General features: G+C 50.7%; 1 protein-coding gene across 6 annotated transcripts in view; it reads left to right on the top strand.

Moving 5' to 3' along the window:
- The window catches only part of COL23A1 (collagen type XXIII alpha 1 chain), a 286,819-nt gene that overhangs the window by 230,306 nt on the left and 42,009 nt on the right, over positions 1–14,504 (top strand). For 5 of the 6 annotated variants that reach the window (XM_036224349.1, XM_036224352.1, XM_036224350.1 and 2 more), the window contains exons 3-5: positions 1,332–1,376; positions 11,823–11,830; positions 13,331–13,357. In XM_036224349.1, the coding sequence (XP_036080242.1) occupies positions 1,332–1,376; positions 11,823–11,830; positions 13,331–13,357 (80 nt within the window). The remainder of the gene's footprint in view (positions 1–1,331; positions 1,377–11,822; positions 11,831–13,330; positions 13,358–14,504) is intronic. The other variant, XM_036224351.1, reaches the window with a different exon arrangement.

The following is a 14,504-nucleotide window of genomic DNA, read 5'->3' as shown; positions in this document are numbered from 1 at the left end:
GATGTGGGCTGCTCTGCTCTTTGTCCCTGTTCCCATCCCTGTCCCAGTGAGCGCCGCTGAAAATCGGGAGAAAGAAAAAGGGAAAACACACATACACACTAATTTTTCAGGGAACCATCCTGCTTCAGACCTGATTCACTGCCAGTCTGTCTCTCCAGGGTGGTCGTTCTGAGAATTTGGGGGGACAGGGGGTGGGGAGAGGGTTAAGGTTGTCTTATACAGGAAAGGGCTGTGCCTTGTAATATAGTCACAGCCTGCCGATCTGCCACCTCATGGCCCAGCCCAGAGCCAGGCATGCAGGCTAGAGACAGACAGGTATAAAGTGCCATTTAAATCGCAATCTAATACGGGCAGCCTCACTTCTGCACTTTTCCACTGGCACCTGAGCAAAGGGGAGGAAGAACAGGGCAGAGTTCAACTAAGAGGGAGTCAAAATGAGGCAGACAGTAATGAAAACACAAGGCAAAGGGGATCGGGGGTGTTTCCAGAAACCTCCAGGAGAGACCCGCCCCCGCTCTCCCTAGCAAGGTGGGCTGTGTGCTGGGCCTGGACCACTGACGGGGGCAGTGGGCCAGTCAGCATTTCCTTACCCAGAATCCTCCCCTTTGAGTCACGGGGACCGATGTGGGCAGAAGCAGGATGGTCCCTATCATCACTCAGAAAGTCTCAAAACATGTGGATGGAGGACTGGATAGTGAAAAGAATCTGTGTTGGTGTACACATTCTCTGCAATAAAGCATGAGAAATGTGTGAGCAAGCATCTCCTGCAAACCGTGAGAAGTGGAGGTGCCCAAGGTTTCAGGGAACAAAGGAAGGAGAAGAGACGGAGAGGACAGTGCCAGTTACTGAGCGTTAGCATCTGAAGTGCCATGATGGTCCCTTCGTGTGGTGTGTTGTCCCTGCCATTTTACTGTGGTGGGTATTAAAAGCATTGGCCAGGCCTTTCGTAAGATAACTTCCACCCTTAGCCTTGTATTTCTCATAAGTCTGAAGTTTCTCAGCTGCGGAGTAGTCTACCTCAAGAGTTTCCAGGTAGTAAATTGTTTTGATTAGGGACGGATTGTGAATAGATAAATGAACGGGTAACTGAATAACTGAATGAGTGCGTGAGGGTTGAGAACGCAGCCAACAGGGGAGGGCCCGGAGGAGAGGGGTGGGGTGGGCAGGAGGCCGTTTCTCCCCGCTCCTCTCCCCTCCATTAGCCAGTGGGGTGGTGGGCAGGCTGCCCCCAGGATGCTGCTGCAGGGTGGGTGGGCGGACTGGCGACAGGCAAGCTGTGTCAAAACCACTGGCTTCCCTTCTCAATGAGTCTGTCTTTTTTTTCCTTCTAGGCCCCCCTGGACGGCGAGGCAAACCTGGAAGAAGAGGCGATCCCGGTAAGTCTCAGGTTCTAGTTCCTAAACCTAGGCCTGGAAGTCTATGCTCGACCAGGTTCCTGGCTGGAGGCACCTGTCCCCTCCCGCCCCATTACTCAGGCTGGGCCAGATCTTCCCCTCCCTTCCGATTCCGGCCACTGTCCCCAAGGCCACAGTGCCCAGGACTGTCTTTTCTTGGCTTCTTGACATCACAGTTCCAGTGGCTCTCCCCTCTATGCCTTTGGCGGCCCCCAGATCTCATCACTGGCCTCAGAAACTTCAACCACTAGCCTCTCACTCTGAAGCAGCTCCCTCTCCTTGTGGGAACTGATGACTCCACCTGCCCATGGTCCCCACCGTAGGTCCCTCAAAGCAATGTGACAGTTTCCCTGTGTGTCTCCAGCCTTCCCCAGACTTGGCCTGTCCTTCCCTTGGCAGGGGCGCCAGGAGGAGACTCCTTCACCCTCCTTCCATGCAACCTGCAGACTCGCTTATACTTGCCACCCCATCTTGCCATTTTCATTTCACCACAAACGCACTTGCTCTGCACATCCCCTCCCCCCAACGCACACAGAGGCTTCCTCAGAGCCATCCACACATCCCGACCCCTGACCCCCGACCCCATGCTGGCTCTCCCACCTCGCCTTCCATTCAGTTCATCCCTCTGGTCTCTTTTCACTATCACTCCACTGACTTTGTCTTGGCCAAAGTTACCGCTGGCCTCCCGATGGTCATGCTAAAAGATGCTCCACTGTCATTATCTTGCTTGACCCTCACTCTTGGCCACTCTCACCTCCATCCCCTATTCCCAGCTCGAGGTCACTGGCCTGCTTTTCCCTCCACGTCCCTCACTCCCTTTTCCTTTGCCTTTTCTATAGGACCTCACCTGCCTCTTAAACGAATCTGCTCCCAGCCTCCTTCTCTCTCCTCCACCCCACCCATGGCTTCAGCTCCCCCACGACACTGACAAAGCCCCCTCCTTGACTCCAGCCAAGTCATCTCCTCTGGGCCTAGAGTTTGGCCATAGCTCCACTGAGCCCAGCACCACCCCAGCCCGCTCTCCCCCAGCTTCCCATCACAGGCAGAGACCTCTAGCGACCCTGCCCCCACTTCCCTGTGCGGACACCTGGGTATAGTCCTGGATCCCCACCACCACCAATCCGGGTCAGTCTCCTCCTCAGTACATCTCAGACCCGTGCCCCCTTCTCTGTCCTCGCCGTCCTCGCCACTCCTCCACCGTGTCTCCATCTCTGGCCTCACCCCGGGAGTCTGAGGCCCTCTCACTCTGAGCCTGCTCTTCTGTCCTCTCCTACCCAGGACTACTTGAACTCTTACCCCAGGTTCATTGCTCTTTGTTCTTAAAGTCTAGCTCAAGCATCTCCTTTAAAAAGCCTTCTCTAACCCCTCTGGCTGAGGGCTATCAGCCCAAGTCTTCAGCCTCTAGCACAGAACAGCACGGAGAATGTAAATGCACAAACAGCGAATGAATGAATGAACAAATGAATGAGTGTACACACACTCAGCCCCTGAGCAGCTTCACAAGGAGGGCATGGTGGTGGTGTCACAGGGGCCCACCACCAAGAGGACCCCGGCCAGTTGGGCCAGGGGAGCCAGGCAGGCTCTCTCTGGGCCTCAGACCCTCCTGCCTGGCACTGGGCGAGGGTTTGCTGCCCCCGTGGTGTGCTGCGTGCTCACATTATCTAGTCCCTTCTACAGAGACCTCCAGATAAACTCGCTAGAGTGCACTGGTAGGAAATGGCATCGTGTTCCCTGTGCGCTTTGACTTCCAGAAGCTGAAGGCTGTCTCACGTCTGATTGCCATGGCGTCCTTTACTCTAGATGTTGTGTGTAATCACCTCCCCCTCCACCACACACACACACACCACCCGCCCACCAAACACACACTTCGTCACTCAGTTCTCGTTTCTGTCCTCATAAAATGTGTTATTACTTTTTATTGTAAGCTCCTGATGTCCCCTTTGGAAGGAGATAAGAAACACATAGCAACTTTTTTTTACAACAAAATATAATATTACTCAGCATATTCAAAACCTATTAAAATTATGATTCCAGTTTATACAATCTCAAAGTCAAAGTAAAACAGGATTTACTGGACCCCTGAGTCTGTGCTGAGTCCTTTCAGGTTCTTCATCTCATGTGGTTCTCACAGAGCCCTGAAAGATAAACATGTTATTAGCCCCATTTTTCAGATAAGGAAACTGCGGCTCCAAGTGCAGAAGTGTCTTGTCTAAAGTCAGCCACTGGGCAAGGGCTATCAGCGCCAGTCTGATGAGGCTGCATCTCATCCCCTTGCTGCCCTTTCCCATGCTGATTCTCTGCCTCTCGGCGAATGGTGTGAGCAGCACGGAGCAGATGTTCCTTTCTGATTAACTCTGGCTGGGTCTGGTGTTTATTTCTAGATAGTTTCACTCACATTCACGTCCTGGTTTTGGCGCCTTCCCTTGTAAAACCGGGACTTTTCCTGTGTCCCAGGGAGAAGGGCCTGTTTTGCCTGGTGGGACAGGATCTGGCTGAGATGCCTTCCTGCTGCGCTGCAGACCTCCAGACAGCTGAGCCGTCCTGCCTGCCTGTGGGCAACAGTCGGGGTCCGCTCTAGCTGCAGAGGCAGCCTTCGCCTGGAAAGTGCCTCCATGGCTCTGCAGCGTTTATGTGTATCTTATCTTAAAGGAATGGATATCTTATAACCCCACTGGCCCGTTTCTCAGCTCTGCTCTTGCCTTGCCCTTGGGGTTCCTTTTCCTAGGGGACCCTGGGCAAGGACCTTTCTCCTTCCAGATCCCACCTTTCTCCAAGAACATCCATTGCTCTCCCTGGGCTCCCCTGGCTCTCCCAGCCCCAGTCACCTCCCTCTGTCACAGCACTTCCTACACCTGCCTGTGGTGGTCTGCTCTGAAAACTTGCCTTTCTCCTCCACCAAAACATGGGGCTGGGGCTGGACCCCCAGGCACTCAAAAGATGGTCAATAAATGACTGTTGACAGGAAGGGTAGGGCAGAGAGCAGGGAAACAGCAAGAAAAACTGGTGAGCAGATGAAGGATAAAGGCTAAGGAGGTGGGAAGAGACGAGGACGAAGCAATCGAATGCTGCTGGGCTGATGCCCGTGCTAGCCTGCAGAGACAAATGGAGTCTCTCACCAGATCTCCACAGCTCCCAGCCGTTTCAGCCCTAGGGTGTTGTTCTTTTATCCACTCGGGCCCCAAGAAATTCTTCCTAAAAATCTAGTGAAAGATGCGCTGATGGAATGTTAGATTAAGGACCTCTGAAAATCTGATCCTTAAGAAAAGCAGTAAGAACACTAGGAAAAGTTGACCTTTCAGAATAAGAAATTAATGAAAGGCTTGCAATGACCCAAGAACTGTTTATTCAAGAAAAACATATAAACATATGAACTTTGCTAAGAACAGCAATATTTGTACTATTTTAGCTTGCCCGTCTCCTCAGTCCTGTAGTACTCTTAAAAAAAAAAAAATCACCCTTGTAACCGCAGTACCTATGAAAAGTAGCAGCCACTGGAGGAAGCTAACAGGTTTGGAGCTTCCCAAATGCTCATTCCCAGAGAATTGTCACTCTTTGACCTGCCTGGAAGCTCCCTGGAAATGTTTGTACACAGCACTTGTTTTTATTGGACCTAATGCAGACCTTGCTCATTGGGAAAGGCCCTGTCTCCAGAGTGCTTGCCAAAACACCTGGCAGCAACTGTTTAACATCGCTGCCTGAGGTGGCAATACCAGCTGGAGCAAACCAGAAGCTGACGCAAAAACTTAAGCAAAAATTTAGGCAATAAGATAACTAAAGGGGCCTTGCAAAGCTCCAACATATTCCTGGGGATCTAGAAAGCACATGCACGTGCAGGGCTACATGTCCAGGAAAGAGCCGAAAGAGCCTCAGTCCCTCACCTCTGGCTCACCTTCTGGCTCTGCTCAAGCAGGCAACAAATCGTAAGCTGGCAGAGTACGGAAATTGTGGTTCCACCATATACAGAGAACTGCGCTTGGCACAGAGCGGGAGACTTACTGGACCAAGACTTAAAACGAAACCTCTATCTATGCTGATTATTAAGCTAACCAAGCAGAGGATTCGGTAGCTGCACATGATAAAAAATACATGCTTTAGTCCAAGAAAGAGACTTAGTCCAAGAAAGCCCCTGATAAAAATACATGCTTTAGTCCAAGAAAGAGACTTAGTCCAAGAAAGCCCCTGATAACAACAAACAGCAACAACCACAAATCCTGGAAAGGAGGAGCGGAATCTAATTTCTATAGTATCCACATTAAATTACTTTAAAAGACCAATTATTAGCAAAGAATTATGAGACACACAAAGATACAAGAAAGTCTGGCAATAAAAAAAGAGAGAGAGAAAGAGAGAAGCTATCACTAGAAACTGTCTCTGATTGGCAGAATTGATAAATAAGTAAGTAAGTAAGTAAGTAAATAACTAAATAAATGACATGATCCAAAAGACACTCAACATTATTAATCAGAAAATAACATATTGGCAAGGAATTGGAGAAATTGCAATCCTTGTAAACTGTTGGTGGAAATGTAAGATGGTAAAGCCACTCTGGAAAATAGTATGGTGGTTCGTCAAAAACTTGAAAATGAAATTAGCAAGTGATCCAGCAATACTGCTGCAGGGTATATATCTAAAAGAATTAAAACCAGGGTCTCAAACAAAAATTTCGTAACAACATTATTCACAATAGCCAAAAGGTAGAAGCAATCAAATATATGTCAGTGAATGAACAGAAAAACAAAAGCGAGATTTACATACAGTAGAATATTATTCATCTTTACAAAGGTGAGAAATTCTGACGCAGGCTGCAATGTGGATGAACGTTGTACTAGTGACATAAGCCAGTCACAAGAAGATAAATACTATATGATTTCATTTATATGAGATACTGAGAGTAGGTAAATTCATAGAATAGCCAAGGGCTAAGGGGACCCTGACCTCCAGGGTCTTGTACCTGACAATGCCAGCCAGCATAGCCAAATTGCTGGAGACCCGTCTGAGATGTCATTTAAACAGGAGAGTCTTCCAACCTGTTGTATAGTCAGCATGTGTTCTGCAACATGAAGAAGCCGAACAGAAAACTACCATTTGTGTCACTCTTCTTCCTGAGAGCTAAGGGGCGTGTGTGTGTGTGTGTGTGTGTGTGCACATGTATGTGTGTTAGAGAGAGAAAGAGAATGCTATACAGTCATGTGTTGCATAATGATGTTTCAGTTGACAACAGACCGTGTATACCATGGTGGTGCCATAAAATTCCTATTGTCTAGTGACATTGTAGCCACCGTAACATTGTAGTGCAGCAAACCTACTGCAGCTGCCAGTTGTATAAAAGTGTAGCACGTGCAATTATATACAGTACATGAAAGTTGATAATCAGCAACTATATTACTGGTTTATAGATTTACTGTACTTTAGAGTGTACTTTCTACTTATTAAAAAAAAAAAGTTCGCTATAAAAGAGCACGCCATGCTACGCCAGCAGCAGCCTCATACATCTCGTGTACCACATCTCATTTGCATCATCTTCTCTTGTGCTTGATTTAACCTCGTGTTGTTTTGTACAGTGACATGCTATACAGACCTGTAGCCTGGGAACAGTAGGCTTTGCCGTACAGCTGGGGTATATACCACCCAGGTTTGTGTAAGTGCCTTCTTGATGTTCACACAATGACGGAGACACATTTCTCAGAACACATTCCCATCATTAAGTTGCACGTGACTGTAGCTCCAGGCCTCGGCACTCCCTAATGGCACTGGCTTAAGTAAAGCCAGGGCTTGTGGCCTGAGCTAAGTGCCCGGCTTCCTAACTTATTATTGGCTCTGAATTTGCCAGTCTCCAGGCCTCACTTCGTCTACCTGCAAACTTGGTTTAATGGCCCTCAGCCCACATTGCTCCCCTGGGAAACCCCCAAAGAAGCATGGCTGAATGTCACCCTCATAATGGGGTGGATTTGAGTTTTCAAGAATCAGGAGCCAGGGCCTCTTAACCTGAGGTGCTGAGTGGGGGGGCAGGCAGAGGGCTGAGTCAGAGCCAGGCCTGTCGGGCAGAGCAGGGAGTCAGGGGTCTGGGCACAACATAGAGGAGCAGCTGTGGGCTATAAGCAGGTATGTAGGCCCTGATAGCCACAGACTCCAAGGCCAGGCCTCACCTCCTGGTGTACAGCTAGGCACCTGCCAGGCTGTGAAAAATGTTCTTTCCAGTTTGTTTTTTTAGGAATATGCCATTTGGGAAACAGGCAGTGATCCCCCCGGGAGGGGCTCAGAACTCAAGGCAGGGTTGGGGGGGAGGCACTGTGAAGCCCCAGACCCTCCACACACCTGTCAACAAGCAGCTCACACACCCTCTGAACCTCAAGGTACCAGTGGACGTGGCTCCCAGTTCGGGAAACCCTGTCAGGCCGTATCAGTTCAGTTAAAGAGGCCACAGAGTCTTTGACCCCTCTGTTCCCAAGACGCATTTTGTTTATCTCCCAAGTCATCTGGCCCTTATTTAATTACTCCCACATTCCTGACAGCAAAGTCAGCAGATCTGGGCAATGCCTGGAACACATGTTTGAAAGCTGTGTGTTGAATGGGGTCGGCCCGTGGGTGAACCACCCTCCAGCCAGCCTCGCTTTCTAAGCAGGGACCCCTGGACAGCCTGAGCCACCCCAGCCATCACTCTTGGGTACTTAGCTCGCTGCAGGCCCCAGATCCCATCTCCAGAGGCTACGGCAGCAGCAGCACAAACCCTAGACTGTGAAGTCAAGAGTTGAGGAGAAGAGGCAATGGCCTGCCGGGTGGCCCCTCATCCCTTCAGCACATATTGACTAAGTGTGTGTGGCCACCAGGCCCAGTGCTCGGAGGCGGGAGACAGCGGGAAGCTGGGCAGATGGGGTCCCGGCTCTCAGGGAGACGCCTTGCCGGTGGGGCTGACAGACAATAAACGACACACAGATAAATGGGTTTAATAATTAAAGATTGTGATTAGCGCTGGAGAGGAAATAACAGGGAGCTATGATAGAAGCCAGTGCGCCATATGGTGAGGGGACGTCTTCAGATTTCACGCTATAGGAAGGCTTTTCCGAGGTGGTGACGATGAGCCACAGGCCACCAAGCATGGGAACATGGTCGATGTGATTGTCTTGAGGCCACAGAGCTGACCCCTTGGAGATATAGAGAGACAGCCAGAGTGCGGAGCTCAAGGGCAGGGCATGGACGAGGAGCAGGGAGTGCAGGATTTGGGATGTTATTCCAAGTGCAGGATTTGGGATGTTATTCCAAGTGCAATTAGAAGACCTGGGAATGAGGGGGAGCAGTTTTAAAAGGCCCCTCTGCCCAGTGGAACTGGAGTCCCCAGAAGAGTTTGATCAGGAGGCTGTGGCAGGGGTGCCTCTGTGAAGTGATGTTGGCCTGGTGATATGGAGCCAGTCGGGCCCGAGAGAGGGGGTGGCTTGGTGTGTTTTGGAGTCTCTCAGATGGGCTAGGTGTGGCCCATCCCCCCAGCAACAGGTTCAGCATGGCACACTGCAATTCCTACTCTGGCCACCCCTCTGGAGACAGTGGCAGGTGCCATGGGTTTGGGGTCCTGTAGGGCTGCTGTCAGCCTGGGCAGCCCCCTCACTAGCTGAGTGATCTCAGGCACACCACGCACCTCCTGGGAACCTCTTTCCTGCAATGTGGCTGTGAGGGAGGGGAAGAGCTGGGCAGGAGTAGAGGAGGATGTGCAAGCAAAGGATGTTTTTCAATCAGAAGAATTGGAAGAGGACACACAGATGGCCAACAGATATATAGAAAGATGCTCAGCATCGCTAATCATCAGGGAAATGCAAAGTAAAACCACAATGAGACATTGCCTCACACCTGTCGGAATGGCTATCATCAATAGATTAAAAACCAAACGTCGACGAGGATGTGGAGGAAAGCGAACACTCATGCACTGTTGGCACGAATGTAAATTAGTGCAGCCGCTATGGAAAACAATACGGAGGTTCTTCAAAACATTGAAATTAGAACTACCCGTGACCCAGCATTCCCACTTCTGGGTATTTATCCAAAGAAATCCAAAACACTAATTTGAAAAGATATACACATCCCTATGTTATTGTAGCATTATTTACAATAGCCAAGATATGGAAACAACCTAAGTATCCATAGATAGACGATCAGATAAAGAAGTGGTACATATATACAATGAAGCATTACTTGGCCATAAAAAAAGAATGAAATCTTACCATTCGTGACAACATGGATGAACCTAAAGGGTATTACGCTAAGTGAGATAAGTCAGACAAAGATAACATATGATTTCACTTACATATGGAATCTAAAAAACAAAATAAACAAACAAAACAGAAACAAACTCATAAATACAGAGAACGAATTGATGGTTGCCAGATGGGAAGGCGATTGAGGGATGGGTGAAAAGGTGAAGGGATTAAGATGTACAAATCGGCAGTTACAAAATAGTCACGGGGCCGTAAAGTATAGCATAGAGAATATCGTCAATAATATTATAACTATGTACTGTTTCTGTTGGGTGCTAGACTTATCAGGGGATCGCCTTGTAAGTTATATAAAAAGTCCAATTACTCCATTATACACCTAAAACTAATAAAATATTGAGTATCAACTGTAATTGAAAAATAACAATATGCATTTTTTTAAAAAATCAGAGGAATTAGAGCATGTTCCAGAGCTGTTGGGAAGAATCTGCTTGAGAGGCGAGCTTGACTGTGACAGGCAGAGCGGGATGGAGGGTGCGGCGGGGCCCCTGGAAGGTGCAGGCCGTCAGCTCCTCCAACTTAAGCCAAGGGGCTGGGAGAGGAGGCCAGGCGCAGGTGCGGCTGCAGGCAGGTGTGTGCATGTGGCACAGATGACGGTGCATCTCTCCGGTGGCTTTTCTTTTCTTTGTAAAACAAGTGAGAAGTGAGCTGTACAATGGTTAAATGGCCAGCACCCTGCCCACTCGCAGTCTAGACTGAGGGGACACGGCCCCCATTTTCAAGCCAAAAATCTTTTTCTCACCTCTCTCCTTCCTCTATGCTCCACGCACCCCTCCACCCCCACCTCCGCCATTGACTTGAAAAGCAAGTCCTATCTGTCTTCACTGCCGGGTGACTTCTGTCTTACTTCCCTCCATCTCCACGGCCAGCACGAGTCCAGTCTGCCACTGCAGTGCTCTCTCGAGGACAGCTGCAGCATGTGCCTGCACCCAGTCATGACCCCTCAGTGGCCCTTCTGGATCATGACGTGAAAGCAAGGCCCAGTGCTCTGGCTGGCCCCGCCTTGTCCCCAGCCCCTCCCCTACTGCAGCCCTCATTATCTTGGCGCTTTCTGAGCTTCCCATCTCTGCATTGCTCCTCTCCCCACCCCCCCACTCTCAGAAATCATCCTTGCCCTCTGGACTCAGCCTCCCGTCCTGAGTGGGCCAGCCTGGCTCAGGCCTCTCATGACATGAAGGGAGCACCCTGTGCTTCCCCTTGTAATTGTTTTCTTAAGTACCTGTCTATTCAAGGAAAACTCCGTGAGTCCGAGGTCTTGCCTCTTTCACTCACCACTGGGGCCCATTACTCGCCTCCCTGCGCAGCCTCACTCCCCAGACTGCAGTCCAGGGTCTGCCAAGAGTGGTCGTGGCTCAAGCAGTGGTTTGAGTTGGGAGACCTCCTTCCTAGACGAGCTCCACCCCTAAGCAACCACGTGGCCTTAGGCAAGTCACTTCTTTCTGTCACCATCAGTCAGATGGGTGTGTTCATCACACCCCTCACAAACTGTTGAGAAGGTCAAATGCAGATATGCCATGTGATTTGCAAACCATAAGGTAAGGACGCCCTTGTGTGTCATGAGTGTCCTCCCAGCATCCACATCGCCATGGGGACGACCCTCAGCCTGTGCATCAGCCTTTCCTGCAGTAGTACCTGTGCTTCTAGACTTGTCCCTCAAGCACTCCATGCGCCCAGGCTTGGCGCCCCTAACCCCTGGGCTGGTCCTTGGGCACCACCTCACATCTGCTGAGCCACACACACCCCAGTGTTCTTACGACGTTATTTCCTCTGCCCCAGGTGTTTTCTCCTCTAAGTCTCTCCCCTTCGAGAGAAATGAACTGACACCCAGTGAGCCTCAAAATTTGTCCTTCGGGCAGAAACTAGGTCTGACTCCTTCGCCAGTTGACCTAAGTTCAACGTGGGCAGCCCTGAGCGGGGATCAGCAGCCTCGTGAAATGAACGCATGAGCCCATGCACGAGAGATTGTCATCACTCCCTGCACGCCCATCCCAGCCCCTCCAAGGGCAAAGGCACTCCCTCTGCCCTGCCACTTGCTCTGAGGCTTGTGACAACATCAAAGCCCTGTGAGGAGGGGCGGCTAGTAGCTGTGTGGGGGTGGACCCACATGGCCCAGGGGACCCTCTCTCCCTTTGATTCTGACTGTGGTGTCTCTGCTTGTGTTTTGCAGGTTCTCCAGTAAGTGCCCTGGATTGTGCTGTCTGCTCCTGAAAGATAAGACATTTTGTTCTCTCTCTGTAGCACTTTTATTTTATTTGGTTAGAGAGGTGTGTCCGAAAAGATACATAGATCAGTCCAGACAGGGGTCATATCTTTTTAACTTTGTAGATGAATGCAAGTTCCACAACTGGACCTGCCCCTTGAAGCATTCTGTGACACTTTCCTTCCAAGAGAGCTGGCACGAGCCTGGCTGCTCCTCGCCCGGTCCCTGACTCCCCTGGGTTCACAGAAACACAAGCACCACGCCTACATTTTCTCACTGCTCTGTAGCAGTTGAGCAGTTGAGATAATGTTTTTGCCTCAGGCTCTGGAGTCAGACAGTTGGAATGAGTTGGCTGAATCACTAAATCCTGGGGTCCGTTTCCCTTCTTTGCCAAAACACCTTTGACTCTCTGGGTCGGGCAGCTGGCCATGAGGGCGTTGTGTCTGAGAAAGGTGTGGGAGAGGAACAGACGCCCAAGGCAGCACCGAAGGCAGGGCTTCATCAGCACCCCGGAAATCCGGTTTTTCTCAAAAAACGTGACAAGTCCGCCTTTGAGTCATCATGGCAGTTTTTCAGAGCCTGATAAATTCCGGCGAATTGATTCAAGAAGCACATTGAGAGTCTGAACCTTCTAAAGGAATTCCTTTCGGATGAGCTGTTTTTCTTTTGACTTCCACTTACCGTGATTCATGTCTCGATCAGCACCCTTCGGTGTCTGGGCTTCTCGATGCATGTAGCGCCACTCTGAGCCAAAAAGCGAGCCAACAAGAATGTGTAGATTTATGGGCCACAAGCAGCTTTTCGCTGTTGAGTCATTCCTGGCTGTCGCATGGAGGTAGCCTGTGTGAACCCGCCAAAGTGCATAATGCAGAGCGCTATGGGGCAGGGATTTTAACCCAGCTGTTAAACTATTAAGTTTATTAAACAAATGAAGAATTCTCAAGCTACAACCTGAGATGGATGCTGATAAGTGAGACACTGGCCGGGCAGTCAGTCAGTTCTCTGAGCACATGGAGACGGAGAAGCATCCAGTAGCAATAAATGCCCCCTCCCCCGCCGTATCTCTGGCTTCCAAGGCCGGCTTCCTGGGTTCGCCCCATCGCAGCAGCAGGAGGCAGGAAACCCAAATCTGCTCTTTAGGTCCTGCAGCATTTTAAGATCATATCCACAGTGGTTGTGACAATGCCCGTTTGAACCCCTTGGCCCCATGTGTGCTGGCTGACTTGGGGAGGATGTACATGGGTGCGTCCCCTGGTAGCCCCTCTTGCCTGACCCAACAGGGAGATAAATGGGTGCTCCGTTTCCCAGACCTGTCAGAGTCCCAAGTCCCCCCGCAAAAGGCATCAGTTATCCACCAGCAGCCTCTGCTGTAGAACATGGAGTTGGGGGGATCTGGGGCCCTGATTGAGTGCTAAGTATTGCCATATGGTTTTCTGCCGAAAGTCTGATTATTAATGACATATTAATTATCACAGGGGCAATCAGGACGAGATGGCTACCCGGTAATTTGCCATTTATTTTTTTCTCTCATCCCTTTTCTCTCGAGCCAGTATTCTTCCTCTGAGCCTTTTATTTTACTGTCTGCACTCCTCTCCCTTCCTTTGCTCCTGGGGGCCTGGTCTTTCTGTAGCTCCAGCTGCCCCACATGCAAAGCAAAGAGGCTTTGAGGAGTCCACCCGGCACTGCTCTTCCTGCCAGCACGTCTCCCCGAGCCCAGGGTCCAGCCCTCGGCTGTAGCGCGCCCTCCAGGCCGGCTTCGTGCCGGCCTCTTCCCAGTGCACAGGGAACACTCTGTCCCGGCCTGTGCTCTGTCGCCACTCGGCCACAAGAGACTGGTACATTCCAGTTCGGCCTTGTGATGTCATCACTTCTCAGAGCTTTTACAATTAAACCCAAAACTTGGCTTGTATTTGGAGTCAATGTCCCTCGCCCGGGCTGGGTGAGGGCCACGTAAGAAGCAAGTCGAAAGGTCTCCGTGGGCTGCCGAGTCCTGCACAGAAGTCCCAACGCATCAGAGCAGGTGGCGAGCTGGTGGAAGGAGAGCGTGGCAGGACTGTGTTTGTTCTGTGCTGCAGGCCAGGAAGGTTCAAGAAGGGACATGTTGGTTGATTCAGAGGGCTCACAAATGGCCAGATCTGTCCAGACTCAGGACAGCTGGCAGCGGAGAATGGGGTGGAATCCCCAGACCTACAGGAGCCGCCTTCGCGGGAGGCTATGGAGGGCAGTCCAGCTTAGAGCATCAGTGAAACCTGTGCCTCCCAGCTGAGTGACCTTGGGGAAGGCGCTCACCCTATCTGAGCTTTGGTTTCTTGTTCTGTGAACTGGGGTGATGAAGAACCCCCTCAGGGAGCTGAGTTTGGATTAAATGAGACTGAGGAGGTGACAGTGGCACTAAATGCATCACAAACCAGGCTCTCTGGGACTCAGTGGAGCCTGGGGGCATTTGTCTCATGTCCAGAGGTGTCCACACTGAGTCTGGGGTAGAGTTTGAGGTCTCTGGAGCTGTGAGGACAGCTCCCCAGTGGCAGGTAGCCTGGCCTCCCAGACTGCAGACGTCCTGCTCTGTGGGAAGTAGAACGAAATGTGAACACCAGCCAGGAGCACCCTGGGGCCAGGCCCCACCACCAGGGATCCCCATTCCTACATGGC

The sequence above is a fragment of the Rousettus aegyptiacus genome, unplaced genomic scaffold (genome assembly GCF_014176215.1).
Source record: "Rousettus aegyptiacus isolate mRouAeg1 unplaced genomic scaffold, mRouAeg1.p scaffold_m13_p_7, whole genome shotgun sequence".
NCBI classification, from domain to species: domain Eukaryota; kingdom Metazoa; phylum Chordata; class Mammalia; order Chiroptera; family Pteropodidae; genus Rousettus; species Rousettus aegyptiacus.
This window is presented reverse-complemented; position numbering and strand designations above follow the sequence as displayed.